General features: G+C 42.6%; 1 protein-coding gene across 5 annotated transcripts in view; it reads left to right on the top strand.

The window, feature by feature from the left end:
• CNKSR2 (connector enhancer of kinase suppressor of Ras 2) overlaps positions 1-19,463 on the top strand; it is a 1,692,689-nt gene that overhangs the window by 1,227,027 nt on the left and 446,199 nt on the right. For all 5 annotated transcript variants that reach the window (XM_085622481.1, XM_085622480.1, XM_085622479.1 and 2 more), the window contains one exon: positions 16,785-16,951. In XM_085622481.1, the coding sequence (XP_085478607.1) occupies positions 16,785-16,951 (167 nt within the window). The remainder of the gene's footprint in view (positions 1-16,784; positions 16,952-19,463) is intronic.

Raw genomic sequence — 19,463 nt, 5'->3', positions numbered from 1 at the left:
ATCAGATACAGCGGGTAGAATGTTAGGCTCAGCTGGTGTTGAACCCTTAGAGTGGTGGAGCACACTGTCAGCAACGTTTTGGCCATGATCAGTGTGATGGCCCTCGACTGAAGCTTGTACATAGTCCATGGTGTGTGTAGTAGTGATAGCCATGGTATAGTTATTAGATAGTGAAAGCGCGGGTAAGGTAAGACCGGCCGTAGACACCAACAGGTTAGCTGGCGGAACTGAACTATTCAATGGAGAGGGGGCCGACATATGCCCCTGTAAGCCTGAGTTGGATAATCTAGAGACAATGTTACTCACTTCGTCCTGATGACACCCATTTACGTAGCGGCTTACCCCTGGACCAGCCTTACAGGAGCTGGCACCCTTCAATCAACCAAGTACATCGGTGATTTGAGCCCTATTTCCAGTACCACCTCGACCTCTACCGCCTTTACCAGACCGGCTTGATTTGGAGCCCTTATTTTTCGGGGTATTACCCCCTGGGCCATGCACAGCATTGTTACTGATCCTAGTGTTAGCACCACCATGTCCAGATGAACCAGGATTTGCAACGGAAAGCAAATCCTTCCCAGATTCCATGAGTAAATTCACCTGCTCCTTGTTACCCCCGGTTACATTACAAGTGTTATCTGTCAGGTAATTATAGTCACTACATGGACTAGCCTCCTGCACAATTCCATTGGAATGCTCACAACCTACGGTATTTAGACCCTCAGTTTGGGGGGTGCATCCTGGGACTGGAGAGATAAATCCGACTTCATCATCAAGTGGAAGAGGATCAGAAGGAACTGAGTCCACTGAGCTCACCCCCGCAGAAGGAGACTCCATTCTTAAAGTATTCATTGATTCCTCCGTACCCCCCCAGCCCTCATTGACTGCTGCATTAAGGACTTCAGCCATCTGGGTGGGGGGGCAACAGAATCGGAACCACAGGACCGAAGAAGCGCTGTAACTTTCCCTGAGCGCAAGAGCTTTAGAATAGGCTTCCCCACCTGAGGATCTATTGGACTGACTGGAGCGTTATTACCTTGTAAAGCTCTCCGGGGCATTATTACATTATCAACACTTAAATCAGTCTCGAAAACAGTCTGGCCTTCCAGGCGATCCACTGCTACAGAATGGCCATCGCTTTCTGCTTGAGCCTCAATTCGCCCTAGACGAGTCGTCCGTGGGGGGGCCATGACTCCCAGCTGCTCCCTTGATAGGATTTTGGATTCCGGCGTCCGCCTTTCACAACCAGCGCTTCCGCTCCTGCCCCAGATCACCCAAACGCCAGCAGAATTACCGCCAACAAGCCTAGGAGCACGAAAATCGAGAGGCGGGAGCTGAACAAATGCTCTGAGCGACCTCCTAGCTGTGAACCATCTCACTGCGCGAGCGCCGTGAACCACACAGCTGACATGAGTGAGCCGGCACATCCGTCAGTTTTGCCGACTGGAGGAAGAGGAAATGGGCGCACGGCGTTTGAAAAACCATAAGTGTCCGTGAGTGACTGTTGTAGCTGACGTCCTCGTTTTAGGCTGCAACAGTGTTGGATTCAGTATTCTCACCCGTAGTTAATTTTTATGTTGCTGGCCATGTATTAAGATCACCGTCATGGACGGAGAGGCATCGTGGCAGGCATCCCGATCCCCCGGAGAGGGCTGGCGCGCGTCCTTCAGCGTTCCTTCTTCTTAAGAAACAGGGTGGGGGGGTCGTGGTTGGTCTAAGGGGGATGGGGGTTTGGTGGGGTTAAATAGTCATAGCATTGTTAAAGTAGCACAGGAAATATTTGAAATTAAAATGAGAAATGTGAGGAGGAGAAATGATTTAGTATTTTTTTTAAATGTTGGGAATGTCTCGAGTCAAATTTATGAGTTGGAATGTCTGTGGGCTGAATCTGGCCAGTAAAAGGCGATTGGTGGCTGAAGAGCTCAAAGGATTCAAGCCTCAAATAGTCGGACTGGCGGAAACCCATTTGTCCTATAAAGATAGAAACTCTTTCAAACAGCTTGGTTTTGACTTGATTGTCTGTACTTCACAGACGGTCTCTATAAGGGGGGGTCGCCCTATTAAAGGATAAATCTTCTAAAATTGTTATATTATGAACTCTTGCTGATAGCCGGGGTAGGTGGGCAATTGCGCAACTCTCTATTTTTGGTAAGAAGGTTACAGTATGCATGGTCTACGGCCCTAATATGGACTGTCCTGAGGTTATCTCTTATTTGAATTCTGAACTTTTGGATTGGGTTGGTGATCTTATTGTAATGGGAGACTTTAATTGCATTTTAGATAATAAAATTGATACCACAAATACGCTTGTAAGAGCTAGAATGGTCCGGGTCAGGGCTGCCTTACGAGATCTACTACATGTCCATCAACTGGATGATGCTTGGAGAACATTGTTTCCTACAAGTTCTGGGTTTACTTTTTTTTCTCATCCCCATAAACAATATTCTAGGATCGACATGATTTTTACTAACGACAGGCTCTTGGTCAATGCATTTATGGTCGTATGTCCAAAAGTAACCTCGGACCATAATCCTATTATGCTCTCTGTATATCTCGGCTCATCTAGACAAGGTTAAGTCAGGGAATTTTCATTTCCTCGGCATCTTCTAAATAATTCTGCTTTTATCGATTACATGTATCTGGCCCACAAGGATTATATTGCTAACAATCGTTACACTTCTTCCTTTGCGTTGGTATGGGATTGTTTAAAAGCTTGTGTGAGAGGGGCTACTGTTCAGTTTATCGTCAGGCAAAATAGATTCAATAGTATTCAGCTGGGTAACGAACATCGGCAGTATATCCAATTAGAGCAGTAACATGCCCGGGCAATCGCCTTCAAATATACTAGTGAGTCACTCATTTACGCCCAAATCATTGAAGTCAGAGCAAAACTCAGTAGAGGGTTGAAGGATAGAGTCGGCAACAATTTTCTTAAATTTAGATCTCTGCAGTACGAGTACGGGGAAAGGGTGGGAAGGGTACTGGCTCACCAACTTGCTGATCAAAAGGCTAAATTACACATTAAGACTATTGATGGGGTAGATGGTGTCACTTATATGAAGTCTGAGGATATAGCCGAGCAATTTAAGATTTTCTATGCTAGCTTATATAAGGAATCTGGTAGCTATAATCAGCAGGTGGCCATGAATTATTTACGAGAAAGCGCGTTACCCTCTCTGGATGTATCTCAAACTTCGAGCTCAGAGAACATTGTTGACCTGGAGGAATTGAATGTAGCAATCAGGACTTAGCCCAGCGGCAAGGCGGCGGACGAGGACACTATCCCGCTCGAGTTCTATAAAACTTTCAGGGATCTGCTGATGCCAGTTCTTCTTGAGCTGATTAATGACATACTACAAGGAGGGGAGGCGCCTTCTTCATGGAATAGAACTAACATTGTGGTTTTCCCTAAAAAGGGCAAATGGGTAAAAGACTTAGGGTCATATCGACCGATTTCTCTTATCAACACGGATGCGAAAATATTCTCTAAGCTCCTCGCCTCTCGTCTTGCCCCACTTATACACCTATTGGTCTCAGAAGAACAGCACGGCTTCGTCCCTGGAAGAGACATGGTAACTCATATAAATACCGCCTTTGCAGCTTTTGATATTGCTGGTCACCTGGGTCACCGGATCGGCATGTTAATGCTGGACACCGAGAAGGCCTTTGACCGAGTGGCTTGGGAGTTTCTCTGGTGTACTATGCTCTCTCTAGGCCTCGGTCGGAGGTTTGTCTCGGCGGTCCAGCGACTCTACCACAATCCGTCTGCTGTCATCAAACCTAATGGCTGTACATCTAGTCCTGTTAGTATCCAGTGGGGTACGCGTCAGGGGTGCCCGCTTTCCCCCTTACTATTTGCTCTTTATTTTGAGCCTTTCATCGGACATCTCCTTCAAAATACTTTTATATTGCCAGTGTCACTTAACGGTATGACGCTAAAAGTCACAGCTTATGCTGACGATATCGCCGTATTTACTATCAGGCCTGAATTGGCCATAGCCATACTAACACATGAGGCACAACTTTTTGGTTCCTTTTCTGGTTATAAGCTCAATATATATAAAACGCAGTCTATCCTTAACTATGTGCCTACACTCACAATACCTCATCTAGGTTCAACTACCTCTGCTATTTATCTTGGTGTTCGTATTAGTGGTCGCACCAAGGACTTTATGGCCATGAATTATGAGCCACTGCTTAAAAAAATCTTAGCTGACCTTCGTAGGTGGCATAGACTGCCTTTAACTATCATTGGGAGATGTAATATAGTGAAAATGAACATCTTGCCCAAATTTCTTTATTTGTTCCGCTCTATTCCTTTACGAGTTCCAATGTCTTTTTTTAAACGGCTTGATTCTGCTATTAGAAGTTTTATTTGGGGCTTTCGAAAATCCAGAAGAGCCCTTAAATATATAAAGCTGACATACGAGCAAGGTGGCTTCCTTCTCCCTGATTTTAAAACTTATTTTTGGTCAGCCTTTCTGAATCGTATTCAGAGCTTACTTTTGGGACCTAATGTGGTCAAAACATGGCTTGCGTACCAGCTCGCATATGGTCTAAACACTGGGTTCCTCCTACACTACATTTTGGACCCTAACTACTTCAAGAGAGTCCGTTTCAAGATAGTTAGACACATCTACCGTATCTGGTAAGATAGCGGGAAAAATTTCGTCATACCAGATCTACATGAATTTATTGTTTTGTGGGACAATCCTAGGTTTCCGGGCATATTTTCGGACTCGGTATGCAGGCTGTGGCAACAGTGTGGAATAACACTGTTAGGGCAGTTGTACGATGAATCTGGTTTTAGGTCATTCTCATCTTTAATAGAGGAATTTGGGGTATCCGACAATTCCTTTTTTAAGTACCTGCAAGTCAGGGATTATTTTGTACAAGGGAAGGGCTTATCTGCCCTCCCTTGTACTTCAGAGTTACTGCGGGCTATCTTTAAGACTTCTGGCCGGGGTCAGATTGGGAAAATATACCAGAGTTTTCGGTCTGTAAGTGGAAGTGACGGACCGCAGATCGTGGCTAAACTTAATCGTATGTTCTCAACGGACATCAATATAGAAGAAGTCGCTGACTCAATGGCCATAATTAACTCTGCTGTTACTTCAATCAATTTAAAGTTGCAACAACATCGCACTATGTTTATGTTATACTATACCCCGCAGGTCATTTCGAAATGGGCTACCTTGCAGGTCTCATCAAAGTCATACTGCCCTAAATGTAATGAATATGCTGCTGATCTCAGACAAATGTTTGTTACGTGTCCTCGACTAACTACGTTCGGGTATGATGTTACATGTGTGCTGAGTAGGTTGGCCTGCAAGGAGATTCAATTAACTGAGAAAGAAATAGTCTTGGGCCTGGTAGCGGACCCAGGCCATTTATCCATCTCTTTTGTTTCAATCATTATCATCACTGCTCGGCTGTGTATTGCTAGGGTTTGTATTGACGCACTGTGTCCCAAGATTATTGATTTTTGGTTATTACTGAGGGGGGTTTATGAAACGGAGCTGGCAGTAGCTAAAGCTCGGGGTCTACGTTCAAAGGTGAAATTCGGAAGGGTCTGGTCAAGCCTTCAGTGGGATTAACTGTCTTATTATTTTCTGTCTATACTTCTATCATGAATTATTGATAACCCCAATTACAAGTGTTCTGTTATTCTCCTCTCCTTTTTTCTATTTCTTTTTTTTTTCTCTCTTGTATATTTAATTTTTTCTCTGTGCTATATATGTTTTTTTGGTTTCTGTTGTTATCTGTGACTAAAAATCCATAAATAAAATTAATATAAATTTTCAAGATCTGATTTATAGTGACATCAGTTTTTTGATAACTTGAGTGGACAACTAACTTTATAAAAATATGCTTTAGGCTGCATGAGCCAGAAGTGGCTTAAAATCAGCTCTGCCACTCGCAACACTTCCAGACCTGGAACAAACAGCCTTGACTGGGATCGTTATCAACTTGTGTCAGAAGACAAGACAATGACCTACTTCTGAGCCCCCAATGGACAGGGTGGTGTTAGCTGCTCATCACACAGCACTGATTAGCTTTCTAGAAGTGGACGGGAACAGAACAACATTATCACTTCCTCTTTTGAGTTGGAGATGCCAGTGAGGTCTTCTCTTCATTTCCAGTAAACTCCTAGATCGCAAGGCTCAAGTCATAGTGGGGAAGGGAACCAGATTGGTCCCTGTCGGGTAGGAGGAGAGTTCAGCTAAATAGGGGAGTGTTAAGGAGCTGAAGACATGTCTGTCTATAGGCAGAAGAGTTCTGCAATATTAAAGCATTAGTTCCTGGATAATTCTACAGCAAGTCAAATATTAAGTGCTGCAAAAGGAGGTTGGGACTATGAAAACTTTGCTAGAATTAGTTGGAGAATTTCTCCAGTCACAATCTGGTGTACAGGTTAAATCTGGCACCTCAAACCCCACCTCCTCTGGATATCCCTGGGCCTCAGGAGACTCCACCCGAAGAAGAAGCTCCCACTGAAAGAAGACCCCTAACCTGTGTTTTAAGAAGACTCTCTGAAGTACTCGAGACCTCAAGGCATCCTAGCTTCTGCCAGAAACTTGAACTGCACACCAAGAGACAAGTGGTTGGTTACCTGCTTGATGTTTAAGAATTTAATAGCAACAATGGTTCTCTCAGGAGAAGTTTTACATGCTTAAAGCAAGAATACAGGATACATTAAACCTGTTTCAGAAAGTTTTACAGCACTTTAATAGCTGTCAAAAGTAAAAATACCGTCAATCTTCACAAATGGGTGCTCCTAAAAGCAGCACAGTGAACGGTGATTGGTGATAAAAGTAAAATTAATATGCGCTTGTGATCAGTTAAATAAAATATTCCACAAATAAACTGTTGACCCAATAATATCAAGTTATCAACATTGGAACTTAAGAAATAAAGTAAACGTTGAATACAATAGTATTTTGAAGTCAGCAGAGTAATACGTTGCTGTTTTTAGCTGTTAATTGATTTGTAATAGGATGTTTATCAGACATAGATAGAGGAAGCAACCTCTCAATAGCACAAACAGTACGCATAAAGGACCTCTACACCTTGAAAATTAAGATAAATCATGCCCCTAGATATATTTACCCATTACTAGATCACGAGGAGAGCTCTCTTCTCAGCATCTGCAATTGTCTTCTGCAGAACGTTTCTGTAATTAAAATCATGGATCATTCATGGTCTAATTATAGATATAAGCATGAATTGAGTAGTCATCCCCTGCTCAAAGCTCTCAAATGGCAGGAATGACTACAGGCAGTGAAGGGAGTGTCCCTCAGGGGGGACACTGTTGGGTGGGGAGCATACAGGGAGAAAATATACAAAAAAGAAGAAATACTTAGGACTCACCTCTGGACTAGCTAGGAAATCAGTTTCAGTTTAATAGGGTGAGGGTTCAGGTCCATTGCGGAAGGGATAAGAGGAGTAAAAGTGAGAGGCCAGAGATGGCTACTACTAGGGGGGTCAAGATAACAGTTATTACTCGAAATGTAAACGATTGAGATCAAGGAAAAAACAGAAAGCAATTTTTGAACATCCAAGGAATGATGGGATCCAGATTATAGTATTGAAAGAAACTCGTCTAGAGAGACCAGATTGCAGGACTCTTTTTAGAAAATGCTGCTGGGTACAAAATATTGTTAGTTCAGAAAAACTTGGTAGTATGAAAGGAGTGGCCATACTCATAAGGAAACACTCAGGATTCGGGCTAATACATTATAAAACAGATAGTACAGGAAGGTGGCTCGCTGCTACTGTAGGGATAGGTAATCTAAGTTGGTCATGTGCTGTTTACTACGGTTTCAATTGTGACAACCCAACATGTTTACGAATGTTGGAACATAGTTTATTAGAAACCCAGATTCCCATATTCACTGGGGGGGATTTAATATAATCTTACATAAAGAGAAAGATAGGACATTTAAATCCAACTATAACATTTCTCCTAAAATGGGCCACAAGTTAAAGGACATGAAGAGGGATCTAAATGTAATCATCATCTGGCATAGAAAGTTTGGAACACAGAAAGAATTTACTTTTTATAGTAAAAAATATGGGTGTCACTCCTGAATCGACTATTTTCTCCTCAATGAAGACATGATAAATATGGTGGAGTCAGTCACCCATCTTCCAGCTTTACTGTCCGATCACACTGCTGTGGCTATACGCCTGGAATTCCCCAATAGAATCGGAAGGAAGAGATGGACGCTGAGCAGGGTCTTATTGCTAAAAGAGTATTTCTGCAGGGAACTAACTGATACAACTAAGGAGGTTTTTTCTACTTAAATAGGGGTTCAGCCAGATGTCTGGAGGTCTGAGATACATTCAAGGCCCGTATCAGAGGAATAATAAGCAAAATCGCACAGGCGCAGGTTATAGTGTTGTAGACAGGAGGAGGAGCTGACAGATAACAATCAAGAGAAAGAAATAGAAATTCAGGCGCACTCTGTAAACGACCCCAGAAAACTAATAATGTTACAATCAGAATTAGAGAGCATGCAAGGCGAGTGGAAGGCCAGGATAGCAAAGAAGATTTAGGACAGGTGGAAAGCTAGTACTATGCAACACTTTGAATCTAGGGAGAACAGTGGACCTCTTTGAGCTTGAAAGAGCAAGGCAGTTAGATCCAGGAACTCTATATATACATTAATTGAAGCTAAAAGAGATAAAGTTCTAACTTCTATGACGGAAATAGAATATGAGCTGATGAAGCAATTAGGTACTAAACCAGACATAATTACATTAAAAAACAGCTGCAAGCAGTGGGGGCCAGTGACAAATAAAACTGGTAAGGCAAATATTTAACCCACTAAATGGCACGGATAAAAAAAAAACCACCAGTGCCCTTAGACGCACCGCCACTGCTCTCAATTATGGTCCGTTTTAAACAGTGTTTATAATCGGCCATGATTGAGAGCTCTGGAGTTGAGGCTGAAGGCACTGTGACTTTCTCACAGTGCCTGTCAGTGAGTTAATATTTTTAAGAACAATGGTCCCTAGCGTAATCTTGATTAGGAAGACTAGTTCAACATAGACTTCAATTAGACCTATGTGTGTTCCTCCTGTGTCCAGCCGGACAGAGGAGCATTTAATCTTGGATTTCACACAATAATAAATTAGAATAGTGAAGACTGATGAAACAAGGGCACAATCCTGTACCAAGTTTTCAACAGAGAGAAAAGGGAAAGATCAAAAATAGAAGGAAATACAAACAATATAAGCTGTCTATTCTAAAGAACCTAAGGAGTTCTGTGTGTAATTCCATAAAGTTGGGTGGCACTTTATGGAATTACACACAGAACTCCTTAGATTCTTTAGGCGCATTCGCCTCCAAGCCTTTTTCCAGCTACACCCCACCCCAGAACAAATTCAAAACACTCCCTTCCGACCACCATCTACCTTCCTACCTTCTGCAGGAATGATCCCTTCTGAAATAATCACTTTCGAAAAAATGGTCCTTAAAGATCTCTCCATTATTCAGAACAACAAGCATTTCATTCCTTTCAATATTACATTGAAAGAAAAACTGGCAATTGGTCAGCTCAGAGCGAATGACTCGCTAATCATTAAGAGTGCAGACAAAGGGGGCGGGATAGTCCTTCAAGAAAAGACTGCTTATATAGCCGAAATTCAACGACAGTTGGATAATAAAGATCACTATATGGCACTGGCAAAACATCCCACTAAAGAGATCCAAGAATTAATTCATAAGACAACCATTGAAGGCCTCCAGGCCGGTTTTCTTTCCAAAAAAGAATTCAATTTTCTGAATGTGAAAATACCACGCACCCCAGTCATATACAAACTCCCCAAAATCCACAAAAACACAACCAACCCCCCAGGCCGTCCTATTGTTTCAGCCTGCGGCTCAATCCTAGAACCACTAGGTGCATATGTAGACTTCTTTATCAAAGAATTTGTCCCAAATACACAATGCTATGTCAGGGACTCAATGGCAATGATCAATCTCATCGAACATCATCCCTACAACCCTACATCTGAAACACTATGTACTATGGACGTTGAGTCATTATATACCAACATGCCACAGACAACCGCCCTGTTGGCAATACAAAAGACGCTTGACTCACGACCACGTCCTCACGCCGTCCCAACTACTTTCATTTTACAACTCCTTGAAATTTGCCTCACACGTAATTTCTTCCTTTTTGACAATACCTACTACCAACAAATTAAAGGCACCTCTATGGGTGCAATTTTCGCCCCAAATCTAGCAATACTGTTCATGGACCAACTAGAAACTAATGTCATCCTTACTGACTCAAACCCTTTCTTTCCTTGCATTTGCTTCTGGCGAAGATATATAGACGACATCTTCATAATCTGGAAACAGAACGCAGAGTCTTTACTTTCTTTTGTACATTGGATGAACAACAACTGTTCAGGCCTTTCGTTCACCATCACGACTGCCATAGATTCCATTGCCTTTTTAGACCTTTCAATCTTCCACTTTGAAGGTGACGTCTGTACCGCAAACCAACCAAGCGCAACACTCTACTGAACTACACCAGTAACCACCCTAGGGCCCTTAGGGACTCATTGCCCTACTCTCAATTCCTCAGAATAAGGAGAAACTGTTCTTGCAAAATTGACTATTTCAGAGAAGCAAATTACCTCTCCTTAAAATTGAAAGCGAGAGGCTACCCTAAGAGAATCGTGAAAAATGCTTCCAAACGTGCATGGTATTGTCCAAGAGAAATCCTGTTGACCCCCAAACCCAAAAAAGAAACACAAAGAATAGCCTGTGTCACAACATTTTCTCCAGTCTCAAACAAACTGAGGAAAATGATACTCCACCATTGGCCAATCTTGAACGCAGGAACTCTCACATTGGACAAACCACTTTTTGCGTTTAAAAAGAACAAAAATCTGAAGGATCATCTGATCCGTGCTTCTCTACCCTCTCCTGTCAACACTTCCACTCTTAATGGTGCTTGGGGCCTTCCCCCCATTGTAGGGCATTTCAAATGTAGAGGTTGCAATGTTTGTGTTTTTACAATGGAAGGAAAAAGTTTCACGTTTAATAACATCACTTCATTAAGCAATTCCTTTTCCAACTGCAACACAGCGAATGTAATTTACCTAATCATGTGCCCATGCCTAAAGATTTATATCGGCCAAACCACACAAAGAGTAAAAACGAGAATTTGCCAACATAGAAGCCGAATCCAGTGCAAGACTCCAAATGCGCCCCTTGTCGATCACTTCGGAGAGGCCAATCATAACGAAGATGATATTCGCTGGACAGTGCTGAAAGTGTTGAAACTACCACAACGTGGAGGTAACATGGCCCAGATTCTAAACAAAGAGGAACTGAAATCAATCATCACCTATGATTCAATTCGAAAAGGCCTGAACAGGACAGAGGATTGGACAACGCTCCTTTAAAAACTTTCTTTTCACAAACAGAGACTGTTCTTCCTTGAATATCTCCCCCATGCCTGATCCTAGAATGGCCGAAACTAACGTGGTTGACCTGTTCTCCTCTACTACTAACATGTCATCCAACTTCTGTTTTGTTCCTAATCATGTATTTTATACTGTTTTTTATCATGTTTATACACCTTGTTTTTCCTGCAATTGTTTCTCCGTCATATACGAATTGTTTTAACATATGCTCATCGTTTTAACGTATGCTCATCACTTTAACTCTATCCGTGAATGATTCACACGGCCTCTTTCTTTCCCCACTCCAAAATGGCCCCCGTACTCACACCCTTCTCGGTTCCCCATTGACACAGTCCTATTTTCCCTTCCACTATTCCTTGTTGCCTTAAACCACACTTGCATCCTTGAGCCCAGTCCCCATTGCCGGCTGACACGGACTTCCCATCGTTCCACCGAGACTCATACGAGGTAAGCGCCCAACCCCGAGCAGCTCCTTATGCTATCCGCCACAACTTCCTTCCACTAACGAGCCTTTCCTCTCCATTTAGCTCGTTTTTTGAATACGGACAGCCATTGCAGCTGCCGCCCGGACCCTATACCAGACGTGCTTAAATCCAATGCGCGAAGAACGATTGTTCCCCTTAGACCTTCCCCTAATAAGCATGCCCTCACATCACTTGACTATCCTGAGACTAGCTCCTCACCGTAAGCCCTTATTGATACGAGCTTTATTTTCAGCTCATTGATCGCCGCTGCCTACTCCCGCATTCCACGCGGACGTTCCCGCTGATACCCAGATTGGAACTCCCCCCTAGAGCCAATCAGGTAACCCGGCACACTGCCTCTAAAACACCCTCTGAAGGGGATACCCTCCCCTAACGCTCTTCGTTCTCCATCCACAGCAACTTCTAGGAGCATCCAACCGCCCTCCGCGGTTCAACCTTGACGCATCATGCTTAATTGCATTTGCCGATTCTAGGTAACTATCAATCCCACTCCTTGCCCAGCACTAGGCACCTTGCCAGGCAACTAACTATCGTGAATTCGCTCGGTTCCACTACACTACCGCCTGTCACTACTACCTGCCATCCTTGCCGCGAACTCCATCATTGCAACAATCACCCCGCGAACATAGCTCTGCACGCAACTTGTCGCATCGTCGCATGAATCTGGCAACTCTTCTTCCACGTTCGCAAAGGCACTCGTCGATTCCAGTCATGTATCACCCTCACGCCTTGCCCAGCACCAGGCACTTCTCCAAGCAACTAATAATTGCGGAACCAATCGCCTCTACTGCAAGACCGCCCATCACTATCCGTTGCCTCGCACTCCATCACTGCCACGACCACCACACGACCTACTCGCCGCATCGTCGCATGAATCTGGCTACTCTTCCATCACAACTTGTCACATGAGGCACTATTCCTGAGCACACAAATGACGTTGTGTTGTTGTTCTTTTGAATGTTGTCAAACGAAATGCTGATTATCCTTCTTGTTCTCCCCTTCCTTCCCTCATTAACCTCCACAGGCTTTGCATTTATACCAGGCAATTGTTTGTAAACTCTTTAGTCCTGATGATGATCCCACTATACTAGCAGCTAGGGATCGAAACGTCACGTCGACTTTCTATAACAGTTCCACATTGTATCCATTGTGAAAATGTATTGTGGATGCTGTTGGCCAGAGCTTACTTAAGTTGATTATTGTATTGTAAGCCCCCATGGTCGCTCCAAAGCCTTTTGCCTGTTATTTCTTTGTATTTCCTTCTATTTTTGATCTTTCCCTTTTCTCTCTGTTGAAAACTTGGTACAGGATTGTGCCCTTGTTTCATCAGTCTTCACTATTCTAATTTATTATTGTGTGAAATCCAAGATTAAATGCTCCTCTGTCCGGCTGGACACAGGAGGAACACACATAGGTCTCATTGAAGTCTATGTTGAACTAGTTCCTAATCAAGATTACGCTAGGGACCATTGTTCTTAAAAATACGAATTTACCCGTGGTCCGTAGCTACCTTTATCGGGTTCCCTTGTTACTTATATTGTTGTGTCAGTGAGTTAAATCAACTCAAAATAAAAATATAAAAAGATTTACTGACCAATTACCTGGTGCTCGGTGCTCTTTGTCACATCAGTCGGTGGCTCTGGCACAGGCTCCCAAAGCCTCAGCTAATTTCCCACTACAAATCAAGACTCTACGCTCATGCTGCTCCAGTACTATTAGCACGAAGAGAAAAATGCAGAAAATGGATATCATCAGAACCCCCATCCTCCATAGAATGGGTTCAGTATGTCAACTACATTTGTCAAATGGATGTTGCATGTGACCCAAAAAGCTTAAAGAAAGTTTGGAGGGGGTACATGAACTGGCAAGTGTGTTCAATTAATCCAATTTTTACATCTTATTTGCTGCATTAAATGGCTATCATCAGCAAAACAAGAAAGCTTGTTTCTCACTTGGAGGGAAACATGCAATGAAAAATTGTCCGTGGAATGAGGACAATAAAAATGGCCTTCTGCGATGCTGTGCTGAGACGTATAAAAAAAAGTGGATTGGGCCTGGCCGGTGCTTACTTTCAGACTTAGAAATTTTTTGAAGAAGTAGGGCAAGGATGTAGGCAGTGTCTGAGGAGGGAGCGTTGCCATCGGGGAGCCACTGGATGAAGTCACAGAGAAGATTTCTACGTTTGGACTTAGTCTCTTTTTTGGAAGTCCAAAATCTCCAGCAGGACAAGGGTGGAGGCTGTACCCAGCGAGAGTTCCACGAGGCCAGATACCCCTTTTTTCCCGGAGTTTTACATAGCGCGAACTTGACCCGAAGGAATCAGAGTGCTTTACATGAGCATCAGTTGTGTTACAAACTGACACATTCATTTTTGCTAGGCACGGGGAGATTAAGTGATTTGGCCAGAATCACAAGATGTTGAGCGTCATTGCCAAGACTTGAACCCGGTTTCCCAGATTTGAGGTCGACCGCCCTAGCTGTTAGACTACATCCTCTCCTACATCCTCTCCCTTTGGTGAAGGACCACTAAACAGGATTTGCTGCTGGGGTGAAGAATGCAATGGGAGCTACTGCGAAGTCAGACTGACCGGCAATGCACCTTGGGCGGATGGTCAAGCAGGATGGTAATGGTCTACTCTCGGTTCTCAGAGCAGTTTTTAGCCAAAAGGTTTCCGAATTTGGCCATCATGTCACCTTTAGCGCCACCACCGAGGTTGAAGGACTGGAGGGGCACCACTTGGGATTTAGGGCTCACTCAGGCTGTGTCCAGGACTAGGTTCAATAGAGTTGGTGCCTTTTCTGTCCCTGAGGCTCTGATCAGGAGGCCAGCCACCTAGCCCTTGGAGTCTCTCTGGTAGACCTGGGTTCAGCAGTAGTACAGGCCTCAAACAGCGGAGCAGGCCTCTGAGTAATCCAGGTAAACTTCAGGCAGCAAAGCAGTCCTTCCAGGTGCAGCAAGGCAGTCTTCTGAAGTACACAACAGGCCACAGCAGAAGGTAGTCCTCTGAGAGTCTTTCTACAGGTCCAGAAAGTTAACTGAATAGCGAGTCTGACGGTCATATTTTTATACCTAGTGCCTCCTTTGAAGTAGGATACGTTTCTAGAGAATTCTCTTAGAAGCACTTGAAGTTTGCTGACTCTCCTCCCCTGGCTCAAAACTGGCTACATGAAGAAAACAGAGATGACAAGCCCTTTCTGTGAAGGAAGAGCACAGCTTATTAAGTTGCAAGTGGGGATGTGCCCATCTCGACCACATCATCCTGCCAGTTTGAAGCCCATCCAGGCACACTTTCAATCCCTCTATTGTGTGGCTGTCTGGGAGGAATAAATAATGTCCAACTGCACCCAGTCATGTGACTCAGGAATAGGCTGCAAGCACCAAATAGGGCAGAAAAAATGACATCTTCCTAAAAGTGGTATCTCAAAATTTGTACTTAAAATCTGACGTTGCCATTAAAGAGGATTTTTAATTACAATTTCTCAGAATCTAAACTGAAATGCTTGCCTGTTCCCATCTAAAGGTTAGAACTTATGTAATAAGCCAACCAAATATTATCCTTTGGAAGAGGTAGGCCTCACAGTAGTGAAAAGAAAATTAGGGGTTTTTCACTACCAGGACATGTAAAACTTAAAAGTACATGAGCAACCGTTTAATTACAATGCACACAGCCCTATGGGCTACATAGGGCTTACCTTAGGGGTGACTGATATGCAAAAAGGGGTTTAAAGCTTGGCATGTGGGTTATATTGCCAATTCAAATTGGCAGTCTAAAACTGCATGCAGGCTGTGATGGCAGCCCTGAGACATGTTTTAAGGGGGCTACTTTAGTGGGTGGCACAATAGGTGCTGCAGACCAACTAGTAGCAATTAGTTTACAGGCCTTGGTATATGGTATACTACTTTACTAAGGAAGTATAAGTAAATTAAATGTGCCAATCAGGTGTAAGCCAATTTTATCATGTATAAATGAGAGAGCACAAGCACTTCAGCCCTGGCTAGCTGTGGTAAAGTGCACAGAGTTCAAAAGCCATAAAAACGAATTCAGCAACATAAGAGGGAGAAGGCAAAACATTTAGGGGAGACCACAGTACAGCTCACAGGTCTAACATGCTTCTTTTCAATTATATTGGTTTTCCCCTGGTGCCTCTAGGTTTATTGCTTATGGCGGGAAAACTATTGTCTCCCTAAAAGACACGAAATTTGACATAGGCAATTGTATAACAGGATCCAAATTCACCAATATGATATGCAAATCTGCATAATTTTATAATCCTCATAATGACTCAGGATGCGCACACAATCCACACCTGTTTTTGTGGAAAGCAAGTGTGAGGAATGTTGCCATCTCTAGCTAATTCCTTCTAAGTGAAGCCAATTGACTCACCTTATCCTAGTGAGTGATAAGCAAGTGCATTTCATGATTGATTGTTATAAAGTTATGTGACATGCCGTGTGTCATCCTGACAGGAATAGTCAGGAAAGAAGGAAATATGCGGAGGAGTATATATTGAACAAATGTCATTAAGTACCTTTTATTCTCTGCGACTTCAGAAATCTGATGTGCTTAGGAGGAAACAATGATGTCTTTCTCTGCACGCTATGTCATCTTAAATGCAAGGAATTCAGAATAGAATAGCAAACTGTAGTTACAATAGGGCCTTGAAGTATTACGCACCTTGTGTTGACCACAGATGTTTAGATGCGACTCTAACGCTGGAAACAATGTGTTCTGTGCTTACCCAGTATTGTTTGTTGGTTAACATATTGGTACAAGATGAAAGTAACAAAGGCCTTTAGTTGACCGGAAACTGCATTTAAGTTTGCTCCTAAATTTGTCTCAATTTTAGGAACCAGCAAGAGCAAACGGCGGATCTCCTGCAAGGACCTCGGCCGTGGAGAGTGTGAAGGCTGGCTCTGGAAAAAGAAAGACGCCAAAAGTTATTTTTCACAAAAATGGAAGAAATATTGGTTCGTTTTAAAGGATTCCTCGCTCTACTGGTACACCAATGAAGAGGTAAGAATATTGGCATAACGCTTCTTAAACTCTGAACAACCTGTCCATTTTAAGGTGCAGCATCTAGTCTTGCATGAGGCATGGCGATTGGCTCTAATGAAGTGCTGAGTAGCTGTCAATTAATCTGCTCTATCCTTCTTAGATGGGTCACTGTCAGGGTGGAGGTTTTATGCACGATAGTGCGCTTAAGGGGCACATTTAAATAAAAATAGCTCAATGCAACCCAGAAGCTTTGTAAAATCATGTTCACTATCAGTTTTTACCCTTTTTATGCGGGCCTTCTGGCATAAATCAACAAGTCGTTCAAATGTGTCCAATTAAAACAATTTCTCTAAAACTCTAGAGTTTGGCGAAAACTAGAAACACAGGGAAGTAAAAATCGGTGCAGCATTTAAACTGCCAAGTACACATGGCAACATAAACCTTCTTGCCAAGGCCAAACTTACCTCTTTAATCTCTATAAGGCATCACTAAAGTATGACTTGAAAGCCCATAAGGCAGGGTGCAGAATTTTAAAAAGATGGATGTTTCCTTTATGTTTTATTTGTCCTGACAGTGAAAACTTTCCATTGTTGTTTTCACTGTAACATGGCTGGTGGTTCCATTGGCTAACATAGGCTTATAATAGCCTAACAGCAAAGTGCTAACTTCCATTTGGGACAATCAAATACAGCACTTTAAGGTATCTAAGTAATTGTTACACTAAATTTAACTTTAAGAAATTGGGTTCCTGGTTAACTGGGGTGTGAGCCCTGCTCAAGCAGCAACCACAATCCTTGTCAGGTTGAGGCACAAGTCAGACCTAAAGTAACCTGTGCTCAACCCTCTGGTAGCTTGGCACAGAGCAGTCAAGATTAACTTAGGGGAATGGTGCAAAGTATTTGTTCAACTCTTCAAACAGTAATACAGTTTTAAAAAACACACAAAACGGATCCCACACCAACTTAGAATAATAGAGCTTCCTTTAATAAAACAAAACAAAACCAAAATGAAAAAAATCCAATCAGAGGAACCAGAGATATGCAGTTTTAAATACTACAGCAAAAACAGCACCAAATAGCACAAAGCGCCAACTGTGAATCTCTGGTCACACAGGACCGGGACAAAGTCACTAGTTCCTGATAAGCTTCAATGGAACAAAAGATAAAGAAGCCCAACCCCTGGAAAGTGGCAAGCAAAGTTACCACTGGACGTGCCCTGGAGTCCACTGGTGCAGGCCGTGAGATTGAAACATAACCCCCCAAAAAGTGTTCCCCAGGACCCAGCCCCTTGACTGGTACTAGAGAGTTCTATTTCTCTCAAGAGAACTGCAATGTGTGAGCCTAAAGCTAAAGATATCAGTTTTTGGCACAGAATCAGAGGCTCATACACTACAGATACTTTTGCCGGTTCATAGGTAGTATAAAACTCTCACCAGACCGCTGGACGCCAAATCTAGACTGCAGAGGACCCCACCAACGAGCCTGTTGATAAGTAAAAGAACCAGGAAAGTTTATAAATGGGAAGAGGTCAAAGTTTGACATGGATGAACCCAGCCCCTGCATCAGACCCGTATTTCATCAGGGTAGGCCTGAAACTTTGACTTTGTCCTGGACCCTCACGTTCAAGGCACTTACCTAATCATTCCCAGCACAACTTTTTAAATTGAAAGCAATGTTATCATGCTCTACTACTTCGGAAACTGGATTCTCCACCCTGCTCATTTTATTAGCTGTCTATTGTACAGCAGAAGGCACAAAACTTCCCCGCTCACCACTAGATCTCCATCCAAACAATTCAGCTTCCTCGGGGTTTACCTCAAAGCTGGAAATTAGTTAAGAAGCCACAGCTTTCCATCACCTACTAGGCATAAAACAACAGAGAATTATCTCTACACCCATTCCTGCTAGTGACACAGCAGAAAAAACTGTATGTATTAGTGCATATATGTGTTTGCATGTGCTAGCAGCATTAAAGCCGGACCTATTTATTTTGTCATTGTTAGTTTCCACTCACTCATGCCAATTTTTATTTCCAAATGGGAGCAACCTTGGGGGATTCTTCGTTGAAGCAACTATTGTATATGACACCTCTTACTTACAGTCTATTTGTGGCACTGGGATAGTTCTGAGAGTGTTTTTTATTGGCATTTGTATCATGTGATTTGGGTTTAGCGAAGTACTTTGAGCTCATTCCTTCGTTTTATATCTATTCAAAAAGATCAAGAAGAGGAAAAGGGACAAGTTACATAGTTACAATATTTTTTATAAATTTAATATTTTTAAACCATATATATAGCATACTAAATGATGGTTAGTCATTGTGTACTAACTTTCAAGACTTCAAAATATAAACAAATATATATACCTTCATAAATATGTTTTAAGTAATTAATATTACATTTTAATATTAAATTAGTAATCCCAATAAATGAATTTTTACACATGAAAATATTTTTTAAATAAAATATGTAATGAGTAGTTTATGTCATAGAATAAAACACCAGATAAACAATAAATATCATTTTTACAAA

Source organism: Triturus cristatus, chromosome 8 (assembly GCF_964204655.1).
Source record: "Triturus cristatus chromosome 8, aTriCri1.1, whole genome shotgun sequence".
In the NCBI taxonomy this organism is placed as follows: domain Eukaryota; kingdom Metazoa; phylum Chordata; class Amphibia; order Caudata; family Salamandridae; genus Triturus; species Triturus cristatus.
The sequence above is the reverse complement of the archived record's forward strand: the minus strand, read 5'-3'. Positions and strand labels throughout refer to the sequence as shown.